The 23,575-nt window shown below is 45.5% G+C and overlaps 1 protein-coding gene across 2 annotated transcripts in view; it reads right to left on the reverse strand.

The window, feature by feature from the left end:
* The window catches only part of PREX1 (phosphatidylinositol-3,4,5-trisphosphate dependent Rac exchange factor 1), a 220,565-nt gene that overhangs the window by 122,892 nt on the left and 74,098 nt on the right, over positions 1-23,575 (reverse strand). For both annotated transcript variants that reach the window (XM_039498242.1, XM_039498241.1), the window contains exon 2: positions 2,770-2,841. In XM_039498242.1, the coding sequence (XP_039354176.1) occupies positions 2,770-2,841 (72 nt within the window). The remainder of the gene's footprint in view (positions 1-2,769; positions 2,842-23,575) is intronic.

The raw sequence follows: 23,575 nt of genomic DNA on the forward strand, positions 1-23,575 counted from the left end.
CTATCAGGCATGCTCTCAGGTTGCAATATTGTACATTGGAATTTACCCATTGGCTATGATATCACATGCTTCAGCCTGAGTTAATGTGATATTAGCCACTCACGGGAGGAACCGCCTTGAGCTCGAGTACTAACTCTCCCCAAGACAGGTATGAAGTCCATTTCCTCCGATGGCCAGTTTGTGTCTGGCCCCTGCCAGCATGTGCAAGACTGAGGATCCAAAGAGCCTTCCACTCTACATTAAGGATAGACACAATTGTGTCTCTCTAAGGCAGTGGTGGGCAACCTGCGGCCCACGGGCCGCACACAGCCCATCAGGGTAATCCACTGGCAAGCTGCGAGACAGTTTGTTTACATTGAGTGTCCACAGGCACGGCAGCCTGCAGCTCCCCGTGGCTGCAGTTCGCCGTTCCTGGCCAATGGGAGCTGCAGGAAGTGTTGTGGGCCTCAGGGACGTGCTGGCCGCCCTTCCCGCAGCTCCCATTGGCCGGGAACGGCGAATCGCAGCCACTGGGAACTGCAGGCGGCCGTGTCTGCGGACGCTCAATGTAAACAAACTGTCTCACGGCCCGCCAACGGATTAGCCTGATGGGCTGCATGTACAGCCCAAAGGAGAGCATGCTGCATCCTCCTGATGGAACTGCACTGTACATGCTCTCCCCTTTCACTGCTGGAGGCTCAGAGCTTGCCTTAGAACAGGGGTTCTCAACCTTTTTCTTTCTGAGCCCCTCCCAACATGCTATAAAAACACCATAGCCCACTTGTGCCACAACAACTGGTTTTCTGTATATAAAAGCCAGTGCTGGTGTTAGGGAGTAGCAAGCAGGACAATTGCCTGAGGAAGCTACATTTCTCAGGCTTCATCTTCAGCCCCGGGTGGTGGGGCTCAAGGCCCTGAGCTTCAGCCCCATGTGGAGAGGCTTTGGCTTTCTGCCCTCAGCCCCAGGGAGTCTAACCCTGGCCCTGCTTGGCAGACCCCCTGAAACCTGCTCACGGCCCCCAAGGGGGCCCTGGACCCCTGGCTGAGAACCACTGACTTAGAACACTGGAGCCCTGCACCATCCCCAATGCAGGCCTGTGTCTTAAAGCCATCATCTGGCTCAAAAAGAATCAAGCATTCCAACATGGGGAATTTGCAGTATTGGCCTTTGAACAGCTCGCTGTGCTCAACCAAAGAAAGCAGAGGAAGGAGGAGAGGAACACAAGCTTCTCTCTCCACAGAGGGACTGTTTGTTTGCTTGCTTCCAGAAAATTCCCAGGGCAAATCCTCACAGAACATACCACAGCTCTCCAGCTCAGCTGCAACTGATGTTATGGTATGTTAGCCTCTGCTGCATGGCCAAGAGGAAAGCTGTGCCAGAAGGAGATTAGCAAGGAATAATAACCATTAATAAGGAAGAGCCTTTAAAGACTTCATCATGAAAGTCCTCTGGGCACCTAGTGAAAGAATAAACCGAAAATGTAATGGTGCATCCCCAGAGAGGTGCAATGGAACTTCAAGCACAAATCCATTTAATCAGCAGAGTAAATGAGGAGTTTTCCGGATGGGCTGGTGATTGTTGCATTTGGTTATGAAACAGTCATAATTAGCACATGTTTTAGTACTAAATGAATAATAGCAGCAAGAATAACATTCAGCAGCACCTTTGTTCATTCGTCAGAGCTGCAAATTGGTGTGTGGGTTTATTAGTTTATTTTTTACATATTTTGCAGTACGCAGGATCTGTAGTCACTAGTCACTGCATGTGTTATTCCCCTGAACACATGCTTTCCGCTGATGGGTGACACTTCTGCCTTGCTAACAGGCCAGGCTAGACTGCACAGGGAATGCTTAGGGACTCCAGATGACTCTTGCCTTCACTCTGTCAACAGTGGCAGCCTCAGTTGCTCACCTGTCCGCTTCTTTCTCAAGCCTCTCCATGCTTTTCCCAACTCCCCCCTCCCCCTTCCCCCATGCACAGGAAAAACTCCCTGGTAAAATCTGTACCCTTATTCTTTAAAATCCCTCCTTCTAACCCACCCTGTTGCCACCCAATCATTCCCATGTGGCACAGGTGGACTAAGCGGTGAGCTCTGACTTCTGCTTTTTGGCTAAACTCTGTTCATTTTATTGTTATCTCATCTTGCCAACCCACCCCCACATCATCTGGCTTGGTTTGTGCCACCCGTCTGTCCTGTCTGACATGTAGATTGTGAGTTGTCTCCAGCAAGGCCTACTGTTACTGACTGCACACCGAATAGCACAACAGAGTCCTAATCATTGATTAGAGTCTCTAGACATTACAGTAATACTAACATATGAAAGGGAGGAACCAACTCTGGGGAAAACAAGGGGTGTTAACCTCCTTATTCGTGTCATGATGAGGATGCTGCTGCTGTCACCTTGTTCTATTACTGTCAAATTCTCTGATCATTAAAGCTGATGGCAAAGCTTCCGTTGATTTCATTGCTACAGGAGCAAGCCTCAGTTTATAAACCTTAGATTAATGGCTGAAGCTCTAATACTTCCATTTCTTCCTGCCACAAATTTAACTTGCCTACAGGTCCCCAAAATTGTTTTTAACTAAAATTCCTACAAGACAAATGTCACTCGCAAAATATTCATGAAGAACAAATGAAAAACAAGTGTGAATCTGACCTATGGGTGTTTGGTTTCTCATTCATTGAAATGTTCATGAATAATTTCCCCCAGGATTCTCTGCCACTAATTATGAGTTCTTCACATAAACTAATAAAACTGCCAATAAAATGAGAAAGCTGGAAGAAGTACCTTGATATTCTCCTCTGTTATGTATTTCTCGGCTTTGTCCACAGCGTTCTGCCTGATTCTGTGCAGAAATGCCTGAAGGAAAAGAAAAAGGGATTATTTTCAAATGGCTTAATACTGCTTGAGTTCACTGCTAGTGCCTTCTGGCTTTTCCCTACCATCCAGCCACACAAGTATGATGTTATAACACGATGGACCGATCACTTCTGAAACTTGAATCTAAACCTACCTCATGTCATTACTAGGACTGTTAAGACTGAGCTTAGCATTCCAGGTACGCAAAAGGCATTTCCTTAAAGATGTTTGGGTTTTGCCTTGTGACAAATGTCTTTCCTCAGAAGCTCCACTTACTCTTTTTGACTTAAATATCTGTTAGCAGACCAACGGGAGGAACTGTTTGTTTATTCTCTTGAAGGCTTCCTCTCTCTCCCCTGACTGGACTTTGGGAGGCAAAATGCCTGTCTCCCATCAAGATATATGTCAAGGAAAATAACTGCAAGGAACAACAAAGGATGTTCATGTTGCAGAAGCTGAGGGCATGTCAGAGCTAGGAACTGGGGCTATAGACAATCTCAGTATACCCAGAACTTGGGGAAGGGAAATGGAAATCTGCAAATGGTGCCTGGGTTGCATTTTCATTTCCATTTCATTTTACTTGGACTAGTTTAAAGGTGCAGTCAAAACAACGTCAGAACTTTTCACCCTTGCCCACGCTCCCCCATTCAGTACATCTCTGGCTGTGAAAGTCAATCCAATAAAAAGCTCAGGTCCAGATACAAATGGACAGTGATTCCAATACTCATCGGCAGATTTCTGTTCAGGCTACTCCTAGTGAGGGACCGTCTGCATTTACACTGAATATATTAGACCACAACATGTTTGATTCAGTTGTAAAGATTTAGCAGAGGACATTGGTGATGCAGTGATGGGGTTAAAAGCCTCCCTTGAGGTGAGGAGAAGAGAATTTTACCCTCCAAGGCATCCTGGCAGACACAGACAAGCACTTGCAGGGGAGGCTGACTGAGTGGGAACCCAGAGGAGGGAATCTGCTGGGATCAATTAAAGTGATCCCAACATAAAAGGGGAGAGAGTTTTTCCTGTCTGTCCTTGTTAGTGGTTTCTATACTCACCTCCTATGCAAAGGGCTGAGCCCTGGGGAGTGTTGCAAGCAGGGGAAGAAGGGGCTTTTCTTACCCACCTGAGACAGAGGGCGATTTGTGTCATTCCTTTGTATGTATGGTACAAAGCTGTCCTGTTACTGAACAATAATAAAAAGCTTTTAAAAGCTGGACTCTTTCTGAGCAGTGTCTATGTCAGCTGATGCAGACCCAGCTAATTTTTTATTTGGCTTCATGTGGAGCTGGGCAACTGCCCATAACACCACAGGGAGCTGTGTTGCTGAATCAAACCTGTGGCCTGTGACTGTCTCTCCTTCTAGTTTCTTGGCTTGAAGAGTGTAAGCACGAGCCATATATTTGCCCTTCAGTACTGCATGGGCACCACTATATTCCTGGCCTTCTCATTTGTTACTACTGGACCAGAGGGAGAAGAGAATCAGAAGGTGTTCAGACACTACAGGGATGGATGCCAGTACACAACTGGCAGCTGGATGGATGGAGAGACAGATTAGGCCCATCGTATTTATATAATTTCCAGAGTATGGATTCTCAACCTAGGGTTCACAAATGTCTGGGGTCACAACCACCTTGCTTTTCCCATATGGCTACATGGGAAGAGGATCCTGACTAGATCCCAGCTAGCTATGGGGAGTTGGGAGCAGAGTCCCAGGATGGGAAAGTTTGAGAACCACTATTTTTAGGGGACAGAACGTTTTTCTGATGACCCAGAAGCCATTTTATAAGAACCCAGCCAATAACCTTAACCAGTAAGTTTGCCGAAGTCACCCACAATGTTCATGTGCTTCCAAATGTCCTGGCAGCAACTGGGGAAGCCACTGGGATTGTTTGAGATGTTTAACATGATGAGCAATGGCACCAGGCTTGACAGAAAGTATGTGGGGGGTTGGGGGGAAGGAAGAGTATGATGCCCCCCCAGCTCCAGCACTGGGTGTGATAGCTGTGCACTAATTAATAGGCGTCAGATTTATATGAGACAGAAAAGCTGTTTCCCTAATTCTAAGAGGATAAACCAAGGAGGGACTCCTGGCTTGCTTTAATACAGGCTCCTCTCGCTGTTTGGAAATAACAAATCCAATTGGAATAATTAATTAATCTACACAATTAGCAAGCTCCACTGGTGACTAATATTTACCAGCATCTAAGTCTCAGCAATGTAGATTTCTAATAATAGAAAGCTGGTAAGAAGAAGGTGCAAATCACATTAGCTGTTACGGTCTAGTCAATAAAAAGCAGAGCCTGTGTTAATTTAAAAAACAGCTTTTCTGTGACGCCTGTCTGAAAAGATCATTTAATATGTGTGTGAGACAGAGAGCGAGGGGCACACACACAGAAAGTGAGATGAAAAAATAGCGAGACACAGAAGGAGAGAGAGAGAAAAGAAAGAGGGAAAGGCATGCCAGGAGGAAGAGAGAGAATTAGCTTTGTAGACAGACTGTCTAGTTTGTTCCAACCTTCTGATCATCTTGATGTGTATAAACAACAATCTCTCCAGTGTCACTGAAACAAGACAGTTGTTAAATGAGATTGTTGTTGTTGTTTTTTGTCCTAGAAACCTAATATCCATCTTTTCAAAATGTAACCATAAAAATCTGGACTTACTGGACGCAAAACTATCTGGTCCCTGGTTTTAAATCCCTTTTCTTCTGAAATCAAAGTCTTTTGCAACAGTCACTCAGACTAAAGAAAACAATCCAAGTGGTTAAAGAACAGCCCCACAGCTAATTTACCGTGCTGTGTTCACATGACAATGCTGCCTTCCTTCCAACCTGCTCCCAAATATGCGTGGGAAAATAAGTCCTTCTCTAGAGACATTTTGTTAAATGCTTTGAGTCAACGCTTCCCTACCAGTTTTTACTTGGCTTAGATCACATCTGCACCAGCATCGTCTCCCATTCAGCAGTTGGCATAGGCTCAAGTGCCTGCAATACATATCATCATCAACAGTACCATCACCCTGGTACCTGGAGATGAAGAATAACTGTTGAGCTCCAGAATGACAAAGGTGGGAAGAAGGGAGCACTTTGAACAACCTGCCATGTCCATAACCCCACCCTCCATTAAGGGCAATGCTCTCTTAGCATTCAAACAGGCTTCTGCTGTGGCATCCTTCTAGATACCTAAAGATCTGGGGATGCAAAAAATGGCCCCTTCCTTCTCTGACTGGCCAGAAGTCTGTATCCCATCCAACTCTGATTTGGCCACAAAGAGCCATACATTAGTGACCTCTTCACTTAATTAAAAAAGCTTCAGTTGGTTCTGAAGTCAGCCACTGGCTACTCAGAATCCAAGACTGCAAAGAGCCCCGGCTCCGCACCCTTCACTGGCTACACCGGGAATTCAAGGGTTTGGTCCTGATGCCTTAGACAGGTTGTCAGAGGAACTGTCTCCCTCTGCACAGTCATGTTCATCTATAATAGCTGTGCTTCTCTGGGATAACAGAACCATCAATCACAAGGGCGAGACTCATAAACATAGGGAACTGAGCTTTCCATGGTGATGGAATTCATTCACACCAGGATGGCCAGGAAACTCACCCCTTCAGAATCAAAGCCAAAACTCACTTATTTGACTTGTTTTAGCCTTCCCCAAATTATAAAGAAAACTATGGGATGGTGGGGGAAGGGAGAGCGGCTTCAGACATACAGTATAAGAAAGTTATAAGTAGGACTGCAGATTTGTCATGGTGGGAAACGTGTAACAGATATTGTGATTTTCTCATTCCTCCATGACTCATCTTTGCATCTGTGATTTTAATAAACTCACCCTGCAGCAACAGCTCTTGCGGTTTTTGTCCCATGGCCTCAGCTCCCTGCTCTGGGCATTACCACTGGTGTGTGAGGTCCCAGTGCTGTTCAGGTTTGGCCTGGCTGCCTCTCCACTGTCATTACGGAGGGTTGGGCAGGCCAAATCCAAGCGGCACTGTGACCCCATGTGCCAGGCTGCAACACCTAGAGTGGGGATCTGGGCCCAATCCTGCAGGACAGGAGCTGCAGGAACAATCACCGCAGGTTGCATGTAGGTAGGTTGACCAGATGTTCTGATTTTATAGGGACAGTCCCAATATTTGGGGCTTTTTTCATATGGGCTCCTATTAGCCCTCACCCCCATCCTGATTTTTCACACTTGCTATCTGGTCATCCTACATGTAGGGTGAGATCATTATCCCGCCCTCCCCTGACCCAGGCCCCTCCTCCTCATTTGTTATGGCATTTTTTAAATCAAAAATCACTTCTACTAAATTTCCCATGACTGCTCTGTGATTTCTGATTAAACAATTCTGTGACAAATCTGCAGCCCTAGGTATAATCAAAAGTTAAACTGTGAAGGCGCTCAGGTACCATGGCAGTGAGCCTGGGATGGATGGACAGACAGTAGATAGATACTGTTCCTATTCTATCTGCCCATATACCTTAGTCTTGTGCAGTCAGTCATTAGGCTGGGTTTTAGAGCAGCTTAAACTCAATGGTGGATTACACAACAGAAAAGAGAGAGGAAATGGTAGCGCACCAGCACAGAGAGGTAGAACCTAGCTCAGAGTACTAGGACTACACAACGTCTAGAAGCAAATGGGGAATCACTCAAGTCAATAGCACAAGCCAGATCAGTAGGGCAGATTTTCCTTCCCCTCCTACTTTTTTTGAAATTCAAGGTTCCTTCTCCCCTGTGTGCGTGCTAATGTCTCAGAAAGCAGCCCATTGCAGAAAAACAGCCCCTGGAGGATTTGTTTTTGTTTAAAACTCTGCTGCTGCATCAACACAATATTTATTTGTGCACTGTGAGTCTGTGACTAGTTGCCTTAAAGGTCTGCTGGCTTTCCAAACACAGTAGGCCATGTGTGATTCACCACACATCACGCATGTTTACTCAAGGTGCAAATGCCTTGCAGGATTCATGCAAACCTATATTAAGCAGAAGAGACTATGAAGTGAAATGTTTCCTTTCTGTACCACATCACAGGGCAAGCTGCATCATGCATCTTTATAAGGATAGGAAAAATAAAGTCCTCTCCATCCTTACACAGACTCACAGGGAAACGCACGCACACTCTTGGACTATGCGAACAATAGTTACATGGATATTTTCTTCACCAGGCCAGATTTTTTTAATGCCTCCCTTTGCATGCAAGTCTTACGCCATTCAGTCTACTACACTGGCAGTCCACTATCACAACTGCAAGTCATTTAGTTTGAATTGTGCAACTCAGAACCTTCACTGCATGTGGCATTCAGTTTAAGGCATGAATTTGCAGACAGGAGTCTTTCACAGATGGATAATCACATTGGATTCCCTCTGAAATGGGTTCTGAGGGGTTCTTGTTGGGTCTTAAATATTTAGGCTTTGTCTCCACTGGGAAACAAGGTGTATTTTTACCACTTGTTAGCAAATGTGTAAAATTCTAGTGTGGATAAGGCTGTTGTTGTTTTAACGTGTATTAGTAGGTCAAGTTAAACATACCTTAGTGTTTAGTTACAAGGTGTTAGCGAACGTGGTAAAAGGACACTTATTTTCCTAGTGTAAACATGCCCTTATACTCAGCTATCTTCCTAGCTCTCCATTTTCCACCACAAACCACTAAGAAGGCTTGTTAAAACCACACTCCAAGAACTTTTCACTCCCAGCCCTCAACAATACTAACTTCCAGACAAATGATCATTGCAACCACATTCAAAACTGAGTAACACTTGAGAAACTAGCCCTATCCCTAAAAAGAACAGCACGGTCTTTGGGTTAGCAGAGTGCCTGGATTAGCAGTAGCCGCTGCATCCCTTGCATTAGCAGCTCAAGTGTCAGCTGCACTCGAATGTCAACCCCTCCACACCTGATGGGCCAGCTAGCTCCAGTTTATAGCACCACTTCCCTCAAGCTAGGACAGGTCTACACTACAAAGTTCTGCCAGCATAGCTATGTTGGCTAGGGAGGTGAAAAATTCACACCCCCATAGGAGACATAGTTATGCCGGCAGAACCCCCAGGGCAGATGCAACTACACAGCGATGCCGACATAGGCTCTGTTATGTAGTCAGGACCCTCCAGATTTTTGTGTGTGGATGGGAGTCAGGTTAGAGCTCAAACTTGAGTTATAGCTCTAGCTCAGTAGTAGGCAACCTATGGCACGTGTGCCGAAGGCAGCACGCGAGCTGATTTTCAGTGGCACTCACACTGCCTGGATCCTGGCCACTGGTCCGGGGGGCTCTGCATTTTAATTTAATTTTAAATGAAGCTTCTTAAACATTTTAAAAACCTTATTTACTTTACATACAACAATAGTTTAGTTATATATTATAGACTTATAAAAAGAGCCCTTCTAAAAACATTAAAATGTATGACTGGCATGTGAAACCTTAAATCAGAGTGAATAAATGAAGACTCGGCACACCACTTCTGAAAGGTTGCCGACCCTTGCTCTAGCTAATAATGCAGTGACAACAAGCGTTACATGACCACATGAAATATTCAAAGCAAGGACAGGCTCTCACCAACTCTAAAATCTGTGATCATAAACTAGCAATAAAAACAAGGCGTGGACGACACAGTAGAAACCAAAGTGGGAATGGCTCTGTAACCAAAACAACAGAGCAGAGATTGCATCGAGACTCATGCTCAACTTCCCTACCCAAAATACAAAGCATACTTCCTCAAATGTTCAAGAACAGAAAGAGATTTCCAAGTAAATACAAGGAAGAGAAGCTGTGCATAACTCAGGGAGAAATGAAAAAGGGAACAGAAACAGCCAAGGGATAGCACACCACCAAATCAGCAATAAACGGTATCTCAAAGAGCAGTATTATGAAGCCTGTTCCCTAGACAGGTAGCTGATGCCATGTATTGGCTTTGATTGATATTTGACAGACTATTTTTTAACTTTGGTAATACTCAGGTTTGAATTAAAGCAACCCAGCACCCTAGCCAACTCCATATGCCCCCTCATGGCCCCACTCCAGCTGCATGGGGGGGGTGAGCAAATTTCAGAGTTAAGATAAAGGGGCTAGTTCACACTTCCTGGAGCTATTGTTTCAGGCCTTCTGCAAACTCAGACATGCATCAGTTACACTCAGGCAGGGGTGATCAGTGCCCTGCTGATAGTGGGGGGGAGGGAGGGCAGCCGGCTTAAGCAGTGTTACTGAGCATGCTCAGTCTGTGTGAGCATGCTCAGTACAAGCCAAGCAGCAAATCGGAAAGGGGAGGCGTGACCCTGCCCACCTCTCCCCCCCACGTATCCCCTCTGGCGCAGGTCACATTTCAAGCTTTTCTTTGCATCTATGAGGAAACAGAAACACATTTTTCAAATGAAAGCTGAGATTCTGATCTCATCATGTGCCTTCAGAAAGTGGGGCCCTCATCACAGGCCTGCAGTTTCTATACCTTAATCTCGCCCTGGGAATGTTGGGAATAACTCCTCGTTCCCATAAAAACCCTGTATTGAATGTACAACACCTCCTTTCTCTTCTCATTGTTTCGGTGAGCACTGCCACTGCCCTTGGGTCTGCGCTTCGGATCAACTGGGACACCAAATTGACACTGGTATAACTCAATTGTCTTCAGTGCAGTTGCTCACAACCTCTTTGGGAACATGGACATATTAAAATATTTGGACAGTTTCAAAAGAACATTTGGTGAAATCTGGGTTTTGAATGCAGGTGCATCCTAGTTCAAGTTGCTTAACTGCTAGCCCTCTGCCTCAGCAGACTGCTCATGTTCTTCTAGTGTGGATTAGATGCACAAATCATAACCAATCACCCTGCAGAAATTACAGGAAACACAAAGATCCTTCATCCTGCATGTGACAAACACTCTGTGAGCTACAAATCTGCGCTTAAGTCTCAACCACAATACAGTAAATAATCTCAGGATAATTTAAACAATGACAGCACTGGGGCTATTTCCAAACACTTCAATCTATATGAGGCATATTTTCATATTAACACATTCAAACTGAATAAATAGGTCTAAGGAAAACCATGTCTTTTGGTACTTCTTTCTAAGCAAATTGAAAACCACCTAAAGGAAGAACTTTTATGAAACTCTGCTAGAGTTCCCAGACATATTCAATCAGGAATCAAGTAATTTCAATTGGAGATGGAATTGTTCTCCTCTTCGTCACTTCTTAACTGTTCCATAGTGTTGTGTGCTGTTAAAAAGTTACTGAGTTCCACCCCAGAGGAAGCTGGATTTTAGTAATGAATGAAGGGATTCCTGTCTATATATAGACGGTATGGTTTGTAAAACTATTTGGGCTACTTCAGGATGAAAGCTAGTATATCAATATAAGACATCGGGCTTGATTCAATTTTCACATATACAGGTTTTACATGGGTGCAACTCCATTTACACTAGTGTAAATCTGGAGCAACTCCACTGATGTCAACGAAATTACACCAATGTAAAACTGGTGTGAGATCAAAACTATTTATTATAATAATTTACTATTATGCCTCTTATATTGCAGATTATACTGCAGCGATTTATTGTGTTAATTGCAGAATTACTGACTGCTGATATTTAGGCTCTCATCATGAGAAATTTAAAATGAGCAATTTTTGGTAAAGGAAGAAAAGAACTTAAGTCCCATCAGACAAGCATATTGTCAAGAAATACTTATGTGCAATATTTGCCGTATGAAGAGCATTTTCCATCTCTTTTTGAAACAATGAAGAGTCACAGCTGAGAAGAAGAATGAAGCTTTAAGAAAGGGTTCAGATCTAATTAATTCATCTGCAAACAGCTGAACAGGGACCTGCCTCATAGGCAGAGGTGTTTAGTGGCAGGAAATGGCATCACAATGTTCTTTATTGCCCTAATTTTGTGCTTCCTGTGTATTACATTGGCTTCAAAGTCTCAAACCTCACCGGCACATATTTATATTTTGGCCTAATCTCTGAAGAGGAACTGAAATGCTAACGACCTGGAAATGATCAAGAAGAAGAAGTAGAATGAAAGCTATGTACTATACACTGGAGAGTCAAAAAAACCCCAAACAAACAAAAACCTGCAATAGCCCAGTCAGTGCCTGGATCTCTGAACTGAAGGCTTGTATTCATTACTGCTTTTTTCTCAGCAGAATATCAAATCAGCCTTTCTATACAGTGTTTTCAAATGGGCACTTTTTCTTCAAATGTGAAAGCACCTACATAACACTGGGCTATGTTAGACATGTGATGAGGTGGATTAATTGTAATAATCACTTGTGCTTTGTGCTGTACACTTCACCATCCTTTGCAGGCATGTATGAAGATTTCTGTGATATGTGCAGAATTCTATCCAGAAGGACATTGTCTCTTTCTTGCTAACGTACACGCTTTGTCTCCTCCAATAAACTTTTTTTCCTTCATTCCAGTGTCCTCATTCTTAAGGATTATGAGCCTATTGCACATTTTAAGAACATGGATGTTAGAGCAAATAGGGTTACCAGGTGTCTGGTCGAAAAGAGACCTTGGCAGCTCCGGTCAGCAGTTAAAAGTCTGGTTAGTGGCACAGTGGGGCTAAGGCAGGCTCCCTGCCTGCCATGGCTCCAAACGGTTCCCGGAAGCAGCGGCATGTTTCCCCTCTGACTTCTATGCATAGGGGCAGCCAGGGGGCTCTGGCATGCTGCCCCCGCTGCAAGCGCCAGCTCTGCAGCTCCCATTAGCCAAGAACTGTGGTCAATAGGAGCTGCAGGGGCGGTACCTGCAGACGGGGCAGCATGCGGTGCCACGTGGCTGCACCTCCATGTAGGACCTGGAGCAGGGACATGCCACTGCTTTTGGGAGCAGCTTGAGGTAAGTGTCACCCAGAGCCTGCACCTCTGACCCCCTCCTGTGCCCCAACCCCTTGCCCCAGCCCCGAACCCCTCCCACCCTCTCGATCCCAGCCCGGAGCACCCTCCTGCACCCAAAACCCCTCATCCCCAGCCCCATCCCAGAGTCTGCACCCCAGCTGGAGCCATCACCTCCCCGTATCCTAACCTCCTGCCCCAGCCCGGAGCCCCCTCCTGCACTCCAAATCCCTCATCCCTGGCCTCACACCAGAGCCCACACCCCCAACCCAGAGCCCCTCCTCCCTCCCACATCCCAAACCACTGCCTCAGCCCATAGCCCCATCCTGCACCCTGAACTCCTCATTTCTGGCCCCACCCCAGAGCCTGCACCCCCAGCTGGAGCCCTCACAACCTATTGCCTCCCAACCCCCTGAGCCTGCCCAGTGAAAATGAACGAGTGAGGGTGGGGAGAGCGAGCAAGAGGGAAGGGGGGTGGAGTGGGTAGGGGCGGGGCCTCAGACAAGAGGCAGGGCAAGGGCAGGGCCTTGGAGGAGGGGCGGGGATGGGGCGGGGCAATGGTGTTTGGTTTTGTGTTGAGTAGAAAGTTGGCAACCCTAAAAGCAACATAAGGAACAAATTGTCTGCTCCTATGAAATGTCCTGTGTGAACATTTTTAAAAGGTAGCGCTCCTGTGGAACTGGATAGGCCACTAGAAAACAAACACCACTTCAGTTGCAAAATCCAGAGCCAAACAAACACAGGGAGAAGCACAGTGAATACCCCAGAGACCTGTCAAGCCAGGCTTACAGATACCACATTCAAGAGATTATTTTTTTACCTCCTCAGACAGGTAAATAATAACTATGTCTATATGTATTACAAAACACACACTGGTACCGGCAATCTGATAAATATAAATTAAGCCCAGACACTGGTTACAAAAAACCTTTTGCTTCCACTTTTTAACACAATATACGGGGAATACCAATGAGGGCTGAGTGCACTGTGGAAAAGAACAGCTGTTTAAAATCCAGAAGTGTATGAATAAACTGAAGGATTATTTCTTTATATTTTGGAAGTGAGAAGTGGCTCCTGCTTACACAAGCCAAATCCTTGATAGCATGGCATTTATCCTTTCCCTTAACTAATTCTGCATCAAAAGGACCACCCGTACATTAAAACGCACAACTGACGTGTTTAAAGGCCATCCTGTAAGTGGGTATCATGCTGTATAACACAGAAGGTAATAAAAAGGATTGCAAAATATAGGTATTGCACAGGGCTGGGATTTTCAGTGGAGCCCAAGGGAGTTAGGCACTCAAATCCCATTTTACTCCCTTAGGCTCAATTGTAAATCTCAGCTGACGTGTCTGGATTGTGTCAGCAAGTCATTATGTACCCAGTGCCGGCTTGCGGAGATGGTACCAATCTCATAGTTTGTGCAAGTACAAAATTCCAGGGCAACTAGTGAAATGGAAGAGAATCAGCTCAACCCATGAGCCAGTGACAGTGTCTCTCAGCATGTCTGGGTGACAGCACTGTGGCTCTGCAAGCAGCAACTGGGAGTGTGATGCCTTCAACATGAATATGCATACGCATGGACATTCTCAGCAGGATCCAGAACATGTGAATTTTGTGACCTCACCTAGCATAGCTTCCTGGGGAAAATCATTTACAGAGCAGGTTTGGAAAGGACCCAGCTTGTGTCTACATTTCCCTTATACTGTTTACACCTGAAATCTGCAAAAAGTGAACAAAAGCCATTCATGCCTTGATAGCACAGAAAGGTCAGACCAATGGGGAGTGAGAGCAACATGTGGCCTGTCTGACACTGCAGAGAGAGAGGGCGAGATTCCTTTCTTATGGAGAGTTTGTTTTCATTTAAACGATAAAGACTAGTTCTTGAAGTGACAGACAGTTGTCACTGCAAACCCGCCTACTGCCACTTCTGTACCTTTGCTGTGACCTCTACTGAAATCCTCCTCCTGGTGTCACCACCTCCTGCCTTTGCACTGCAGCTTTCACCTGGCTTCTCCAAGTCCCAGCTCCACGGGCTGCAGTGTCTGTAGAATGCGGCTGCTGCCCACATTCTTCCATGTACAAAGAAGCAAGGCCAGAGCGATCCCATCCTCAGGCAGCATTAAGGGTTTTCCCTTCATTTTGAAAATTGCCACCTTCATTTTTAAAACCCTCCATGGGCATGCTCCAGCAAACCTCATGTCCCTCCCCTCCCCACCAATCTAACCTCACTCACTCAAACCCCTACACATAATCTCACCACTTTGGTGAAAGAGTCTTCTCCTTCTCCTGCCATCTGGGTTAGCCTTCCTATATATCACCATCTCATTGCTACTCCAGATCATTTCTAAACTCACATCAAAACATACCAGCTGGTATTTTCAAAAGAGCTGTGTGCCTTACTTCCCTAGGCTCCTTTGAAAATTCCATACAACTGCTGTCCCTTTCCAAGGCCTCTTAATTTCTCTCTCTCTCTATGCTTCTATCATTGGTTTCTTTTGATCTTTTTGTTGCATCACTTAACTCTGCAAAGTGCTGTAGGGTGCAGCTTACATGAGAGGTGCATTGTATTCTATACCTCTTTTAGGTGGTTTATGAAACCATAGGGCCAAATCCTGAGGGTCTTACTCGGTGTTTATTCAGCCTTTACTCTGACTTCAGTGGGAGTTTGCCCGAGGAGTAAGGGCTGAGTAAACACTGCATAAAGATCTCCGGAGGTGACCCATATTACCTAAACTCTCACTGAACCCATACCTGAAAGGGGACTGAAGACTAAAGCCAATTCTAGCCCACTGAAGTTTGTTCAGTTAAACAGAGCCCATCAGTGCCAAAAAAATTTGAACCATTTTCCAGTATATGTTACATTACTCCATACTCCAGGGGGAGGTTCAAGTATCAGAATGTCTACAAACATCAAAAGACAGGTTTGGGGAAGGACCCCCACACACACCAGTGTCCAGATGTTAAACTGATGCATACCCAGTGGTGAGCTGGAGCCGGTTCCCACAGGTTATCAAGAACCGGTTGCTAAAATTAGACCTCTGTGGAGAACCGGTTGTTAAAGGGCCAGGAGGTGGGCAAAGAACTCCGGTCCGCAGGCTGGATCATCCTGTTGCTCCCAGGATTCCCAGCTGGGGAGGCTGAGGCTCCCCGGGCCCCTCTCCTGCTTCCCTCAAGCTGCAGCGTGGCCAGCCGCCAGCATCAGCTGGGCAGCTCAGCTGAGCTCGGGAGTTGTCCTGCTGCTGCTTTTTGAGTGGCCCGGCAAGGTCGGGGTGGTGGTGGGGCTTCTGCAAGCTCCAGGGCTGGCCAGAGGGGAGGGGAGGGGGCAAGTGGGGCAATTGGACCAGGCCCTGCAGGGGCCCCTGGCCCCACGAGTATGTCTCCCCCCGCCCCGGCCCCTCCCCTGCTCCCCCCCCCTTAAATCAGAACTTTTTATAGGGAACCGGTTGTCAAGATTTTGGCAGCTCATCACTGCCCATACCAAACTGTTGGACCCTTTGAGTTTATGTTCTGATTGCAACAATGTTGCTGACTTCTGACCTAACTAAAGAACTGAGATGATGGGGAGATGACTGTCTCCAACATCTCTCTCTCTTTCTCTTCCTAGTGATTCTTTCTTAGTCAGAATATCAAATACTTCACAGGGAAGTCTGAAATTTTTTTAGGGTAAAATCCTATCTCTTTGAAGTCAATGGGGTTTTCACATTGATTTCGGTGGGGCCAGGATTTCACCCTCCTGTATCTTCCCACAATGTGGAAGAGTCATTTTTACTGAACAGAAACCAATGCAGATGAAAACCTGCAGAAATCTGTGAAAGAGCCCAGCCTATCTTTGCAGACATTGTGCTCTGGCTCCAAGAAGCACTGTATGATCATTTCAAAGCTGAAAGGAAGTTGGCAATTTCTCTTTTCAGGGGTTCATGCAAACATAAGGGCCAGATGCTCAGCTGAGGTAATTAACTGTAGCCCCACTTCAGCAAAACCAAATTACACAGCTGAGACTCTGGCCTTCGTCTTCAGATTCCCACACCCTGAGTTCCACTTTGATTTTCAAGTGTAGAGGAAAGCTCAGAGTTAGTTGAAACAGGTGATTCGGTATGTTTCCACCAGTTTTACCACCAAGTTTACACAATTTCCATGCACAGTCATCGTTCAACCCAGGCTTGCTCCAGAATCTCATGAACCTGGGAGACCCACAAACCAGGTCTATGTTTTAACCATGTAACAAAATCCTAAACGGAGAACGTTCACCTGGTTTTCTATTTCATTAGGAACATTTTGCTCAGATCTAATTGTCATATGGTTAGAGGGTCACTGAAGTAGCTTGGGTTTCAAACTGGACCTTAATACTGAGATGCTGCTGTGGGGCATACTCTCTATGAATCATATTTTCAAGGAGGCCTCATCCTGGTCTCTATTTGTGTGTATGCAAATGTGTAATGAGCTGCATTCACAGCTTTGTGTGCTCTGTCATTTGCAACCCCTAAAGGTAACATTTATGAATCAGGCACCCACTTGCCCACACAAAATGCATCTGCATTTGTGCATCTACTTTGTATGTGCAACTACTGAACTGTTCTAAGGTCACCTGTATGGTACAGAAAAATCAGGCCTCCAGTTCTGTACTGGGATCTTTGAACTAGATTTTAAAAAATACCTAGGAAGATAAAATGATGGAACACAGCGCAGGGTTTCTGTTGTATTTTTTGAGCTGCTGTATTACGAAGCTAAAAAGGAACCAAGTAAAATTTTAAACTGGGGCAGACATTCTCATCTGGAGGGATTTTCCCCAGGACACAATTACCCATGCAAGGGGTTCTTGTTAGCCAAACTTTAGTGTTGATATAGAGAGGATAGCCTCAGAGTCTATACGTGCCCTCCACATCCAGAGAGCTGGTCTTAGAATTTGGCAACAGTTACCATGAATCCACTTCAAACAATTTGCTGAATTCCAGTGAAGGTATATGGGGCACCAGAGTTAATATAGCAAATGTTAATGACTTTAGTCCACAACCCTCTGCTCCCCTTATACATTCTGAACCATGGCGCAGGAATGTATCTATGGGATTACATTGGTGGAGTTAATATTTCTGAACTAGACCATCCTAACATAAATCTCTTCAGTAACAGCGGCCCCTCTAGTTAGTTCTCCTCAGAATCATGTCAGTGTGGCACAGCATCTGTCAGTTCACTACCAAGGGTTATGAAGACTTCTAGGGTATTTGAAAAGTCCCTTCAAAGCTGGCGACTGGAGCTCCAATACTGAACACACATATTATAACTTATTTGGTGCTTCAAATATCCCGCCAGAAGAACTTTGCTAAGCAGCTGTGATGCAACAACGGGGACCTCAGCTTTCTGTGGAAGCAGCACAAACCCCACAAAGAGCTATGACAGGCTGGGATTCTCACCATCAGAGCCTAACACAAGAGGCTGTTTCTCTGTGGCCTATGAGCAATTTCCAAGAAGTGCAGACACATAGAAAAATCTGTGATCTGGTGAAAGGGCAAAAGCAGGATTGATGCCACAGGGTCCCAGGAGGTGTGGTGGGATTAGAACAGTCCCAAACTATCTATAGGCTGTCTCCCCTGGCATCTGAGAGATAAACTCTCCCCTCTCCTCTGCTACGCCCTGGAGAGTGTGCAGTTAATACCCTTTGGGCTGCTTTCAAAAAGCAAAATGCATGTTGAGCTTTCCCTGCTGTGGATTCTTCCGCCTCATAAAACAAGCAGTTAGTGCATGTGTGTCTGTCAGCTAACCGGCTCAGGATAAATGGAAAAGAAACTGAATCCAGAGGAAGACATGTATCAAAATCCCCCCAAGAGCTAAGAATATAGGGGCTGATCCTGCTCCCACAGAACTCAGTGAACCCAACACTGGATCCCTAGTTTGGCTTTTCAGGGAGGGAGGAGTGTCTGAATTTAAATTAATACTCCCTTCTACAGCTTGCTTACAAATGCAACAATTTGTCTGCAAGTCCCCGCTTCCCCCTCCCTCTATTTGGCAGGAAATGAGGACAGAAAGAGTTAACCATGTATTTTTTTTTTCTTAAGGAGCAACTTTGGCCAAGTCAAACAGCTAGTCTGAAAGATTTCAATGTAGAGTGAAATATTTCTGTTTTATTTGCTTTTTCATATTTATTTTGCAAACCACTGGTCCCTGTGGCAGGGTTCTCGGTTCTCAATCCCAACACAGATTTGCTCACTTCCATGGTAATTACTGCGGCAAACTTCAAATGAAGTTCCCCACCATTCCTTCTGGGCCTGGCACTGAGGCTTGGAGACTAAGGACAGCACTCATTTGTTGTTCTTGTCCCAACATCTAACCAGCAGGAGGTGCTCACATGCAGCACGACTACAGCTAGAGGGTCTCACCCATCCATTTCTTTGAGCAGATGTCACCAGTCAATATAGAACTGATTTCTAAGCTACTTCTAGAAATAGCATAGAGTATATCCTGTCATAGAAATGTCCAGCCTTGCTTGTGCACATTATGGTATGTGTGTTTACCTGAAATTATCGATATACTTATGGGGCATTGTTTCTTCTCCTCTAGGGAAGATCAACCCTGAATTACAAGCTGTGATAGGCAGGCCATTGACAAATAATCAAAGCCTGTAGAAGCCAAGGACAGATACACATAATGGAGCGCTTTACAAATATTGACTTCAGTAAGCCCTACAACACCCCTGTGAGGCAAGTAGTGATAATCCCCATTTTGCAGAGGAGGAAAGCAGCAGAGAGCTTAATAGACTTGCTCCACACATGGAGTCAGTACCACAGATAGGAAGTTTCTGATTCCCAGGCTTGTGATAAGACCATCAAATCTCATCTTTGTCTCTAAATAAGGTAAAAACCTAGGTAGAGTTAAACAAGCCCTTTCCCTTCTTCAAACACCGATGCCGCCTCACTCCACTCACTATTCCAACACATCCACAGTGAAATCCTGCCTCCTCTGAAGTCAATTGGGAGTTTTGCCATTGATTGCAATGGAGGCAGGGTTCAGGACTGGTACTTCCATTTCTAGAGAATGAAGACAAGAAGTCTTCTGTGTTTAACTAAAACTCAATTGTCAATAAAGCTGTTAATGTAAATCATCTTCAGAAGAAACATAATCTCGTTATAGTTTCAGAGTTAGAAAATAAAGGGCCAGATTTTGAAAGGCTCAGTTTCGCATGCTCATAACTTCCGAAGCTCGCACCCAAGTTGTGGGTTGTGCATGCAGATCCTGGGGCTTGCATGCATGTGACTCAGGCCACACACAAAATTTCAACTCACAAAATCTGGCCTGGAGATGGTTTAGTTTTCCAGCAAATAAGTTTCTTTTATATGCAGGTTTTTTAAAAAGGAATTAAAAGAGCAAGCCTCGCAAGCCAGATAGCCACATTTGATGTCATTAGCAGGAACAAACAGTTCACTAATGAAAAACTGCTTGATGCTAGTGCAATCACTGCGCTGAGCTGCATTCTTTACTAAGCCCAACACAGCAGTGTCTAGGATCTCACCTCCCCGGGAGCAGTTAGTCATTTGAGTGTCGTGGGGCACAGCAATGTGGAAATCACTATCACAAAAGTCAGCCCTTTATTTACCTCTTGGCACAAGATCCCTGCACCACAGACTGGAAGATGCCTGTGAACATCAGCAGCCTGCACTTCCACAAGAATAACGTGGTCAATGAAAATAATGCAGAGTTGGACAAACAGGCAGCATAAACAGGGCCGCCCAGAGGATTCAGGGGGGCTGGGGCAAAGCGGGAGAGCTGCAGTGCTTGTACTCACCCGGTGGCGGTCCGGGTCTTCAGTGGCATTTCGGCGGCGGGAGGCCCTTCAGTTGCTCCGCATCTTCAGCAGCACTGAAGGGCCCTCCACCACCGAAATGCCACCGAAGACCCGGACCACCGCCGGGCCAGGGCTCGCGGGGCCCCTATGGGGCCCGGGGCCTGCGGCAAATTGCCCCACTTGCCCCCTCTCCCTCCCCCAGCCGTCCCTGAGCATAAAATCCTCATAATGCTGTGAAAGATGGCCTCAGATTCTGAACCAATCCAAAAATCTTCCTGGGGGTGAATTGTGCAGATTGTTTTTTCCTCTTTTCACAGCTGCCTTTGCATCCCTAAATTCCATATAAAAGAGCAAGCATCAAAATGCTGTGAGACAAGCTCATCTACAGGGTTCTCCTGCTCACAGAACACACCAGAATATCCCATGAGAAAGCTTGTTCCTGTGAGAGTTTCTGCCCAGTTTTACAGATTTAAGAAGTCTGGATTGTTCAGAGAAGCATCTACAATTTGGGGTGCTTACTGAGACCCAAATTCAGAAAGCTGTCCCGGGCCTCCCAAAACAAACAGGAAACCATGCATCATTTTGCCTGCTCAGAGAGCTAGACAAGAGCACAGTCTAAATATATCTGCTGCCCTACTCCCCCAAACCCACAAAAAGCTAGGTTTCATAGTTCCCCTTTACATACATTTGTTTTGTCTTGATGACTCCGTCTCATGGCAGCATTTCTTCCCTGCACACATGTTCTTGCAGAACACAATCATATCACACACAGCCTCCAACGCCCGCTTCCTCTGAATCAGCGCAAAGAATCACACCATTATGTTTTAAACATAATGGGGAACTTGAGAAGCCTGCTAGCGTACCTGACCTGAAAGCAGTGGTGGGCCGGGACACTTGTAATAAGGCGTGCTGTTCTACCTGTGCATTTGGGAACCAGACAGAATCGTCCTGAAGGCACAGCCAGTCAGGAAGTCATATTCAGGGCTTCCATGGGTATCCAATGCAAGAAATCCATACCACCGCCTGAAATGCTCCTGCAAGTCAGCATTCCCGTCGCCTCAGACTGCATTCAAACATTTAGTAGGGTATATTAGTTCCACCCTTGGTATCCCTCAGGATGTTTGGGGTTCCATCTGCCATGACACAGACGGTATGAAGAGGCAGTCTAGAACAGGCAGTCTAGAACCCAGGGCTTAAAGGCCTTGTGCTGGGTATGCATAGGCATGTGTTAAAAATGTGCAATCATTTGTGTGCCTAATTTATGAGAACATGCTACACATTGGGCTTGCCACTGCAGTAAATGCACCCCCAACTGCAGCTCCAAGCATGCCCCCAAGGTATTTGTGTGTACTTTCTGTACTGGGAAGAGAAAAAGAACAATAAATATATAAAAAGAGCTCATCAAATTTGATTGACAAAAAATGGCTTTTTGACCAAAATGAAAATTTTCCCAGAACATTTCTATTTGGGTCAAAATATTCTGAACAGAAGAAACCAAAATCATTTTTGAAAAGTGAAATATTTTCGATTTCAATTTTAGTCTTTCACTGGCAAACTAACAAATGTTCACGAGATATTTTTTGGGGGAAATGTTTTTAAAGTATGTTCTGTGCAAGATAATTGGCAGTTTTCAACCAGCTCTATGAAAAAAACTTAGCTGGCTCTGATGGTGGTTATTTATTGTTCAGTCGGGATGACTAAGGACCTTTTCTATTTAGTGCCCCATCATGAGCATTTTCCTCCACTGCCCTTGGCATGAGGGCTATGCTATGATGTGAATCAGAATATGATCAGGTCCCAGGAGGGATGGGGGAAGAGGGTTTCCCTAATATTTCCAGGCCCTCCTCCATTCCAGAGTGACTTCTCCCCCCCCCCATAACTTAATTTTCTATATTTATATTACATTGCATGCTACTCACAAAATACTTCAGTAAAGCCCCAGGGGCAGATTCTGATCTCAGTCACACCAGGTTATCTTTCCTTCATGTGATGGCAACTGAGTTTCCTGAGATTCCTCCCTGGGCTAGCGTTTCTGCAGCCAGTGCTCTTCCCAGCAGTGGTGCAGGTTTTATTCTCCTCTGTACTAGCCGCGTTGCTGGTAGCAATAGCTCAGCAGCAGTCCAAGGCACCCATTGCCAGGGCAGGCCTCTGGAAATTGGGACAGCCACTATGAAAACAGGTTACTTGACAACCCTAGATTTGAAACTAGGATTATCCAGGGCTTTGGCACCCCAAAACATGAAGCCTTAAGAATGGCCCCTACTAAGAAAGGCACATTGACCATTCAGCCTATGTGCCAATGCACTGACTGGCTGTACTAAGCAACCCATTCATTCAGGCTGCCATTTTCCCCCCTCGGCTGCCCTTTCATTAGCTGCTGAATAGTAGCACCTAATTTCTGGCCAAGAAATGCACACAAGGAGTTCCCTTTGGAGCTGACACCCCTGCCATTCATTCTATCTCTCAGTGTGGGAGCTCTCCATCCAAGACTATCAGCATCCTCAGCCACCCCAAAGGCTGCCTGCACTACATTCCCCACACGCTCCTTCTCTACCAGCCCACAGAACAAACTCATGAATGTGCTGCCAAGGCCCAGGTCTCCCACCACAGTGTCCTGGGCCAAGGCAAATAGCTCATTTAACACTTCACCCACCAAGTTAACACACTGGATTGAATTTAGTCTTTGCAAGAGTCCTAACCGCATCTGTGAATTCAGCTGAGTGCCAGTCACTGAGGGCTCATACAGAGCAGAGACTTTATTTGCAATAAAATATTGAGAGTGGAAAAAATACCCCAGAATTTAATAAAAGCAACACTCAGAGACTGCCAGTGACTTGTGGTGCATCTGCTGAGATGCTCAGAATTCTCTCTATAAATCTGGACTTTCAAGTCCTGCCAGTTTAATTAATTCTCCTTTTTTAAATCAGCAATTTGAATGGAAAGAGGAGCCAATTTCACTTTAAAAAATACAATACAATAAAATAAATTAGACTGGCTGTTAAGTGTGAGGTCCTGGTTTGTAAGAAACAGATTCTGCTATTGGGTGCAGACTAGCTAGCTGTTTGTGCACACAACACACCCAATTTGCCTGTCCAACCACAATTATCATGCAAGCCAATTTAAGGGCAAAAATGTGCCCTCA

The sequence above is a fragment of the Mauremys reevesii genome, linkage group 13 (assembly GCF_016161935.1).
Source record: "Mauremys reevesii isolate NIE-2019 linkage group 13, ASM1616193v1, whole genome shotgun sequence".
NCBI classification, from domain to species: Eukaryota; Metazoa; Chordata; order Testudines; family Geoemydidae; genus Mauremys; species Mauremys reevesii.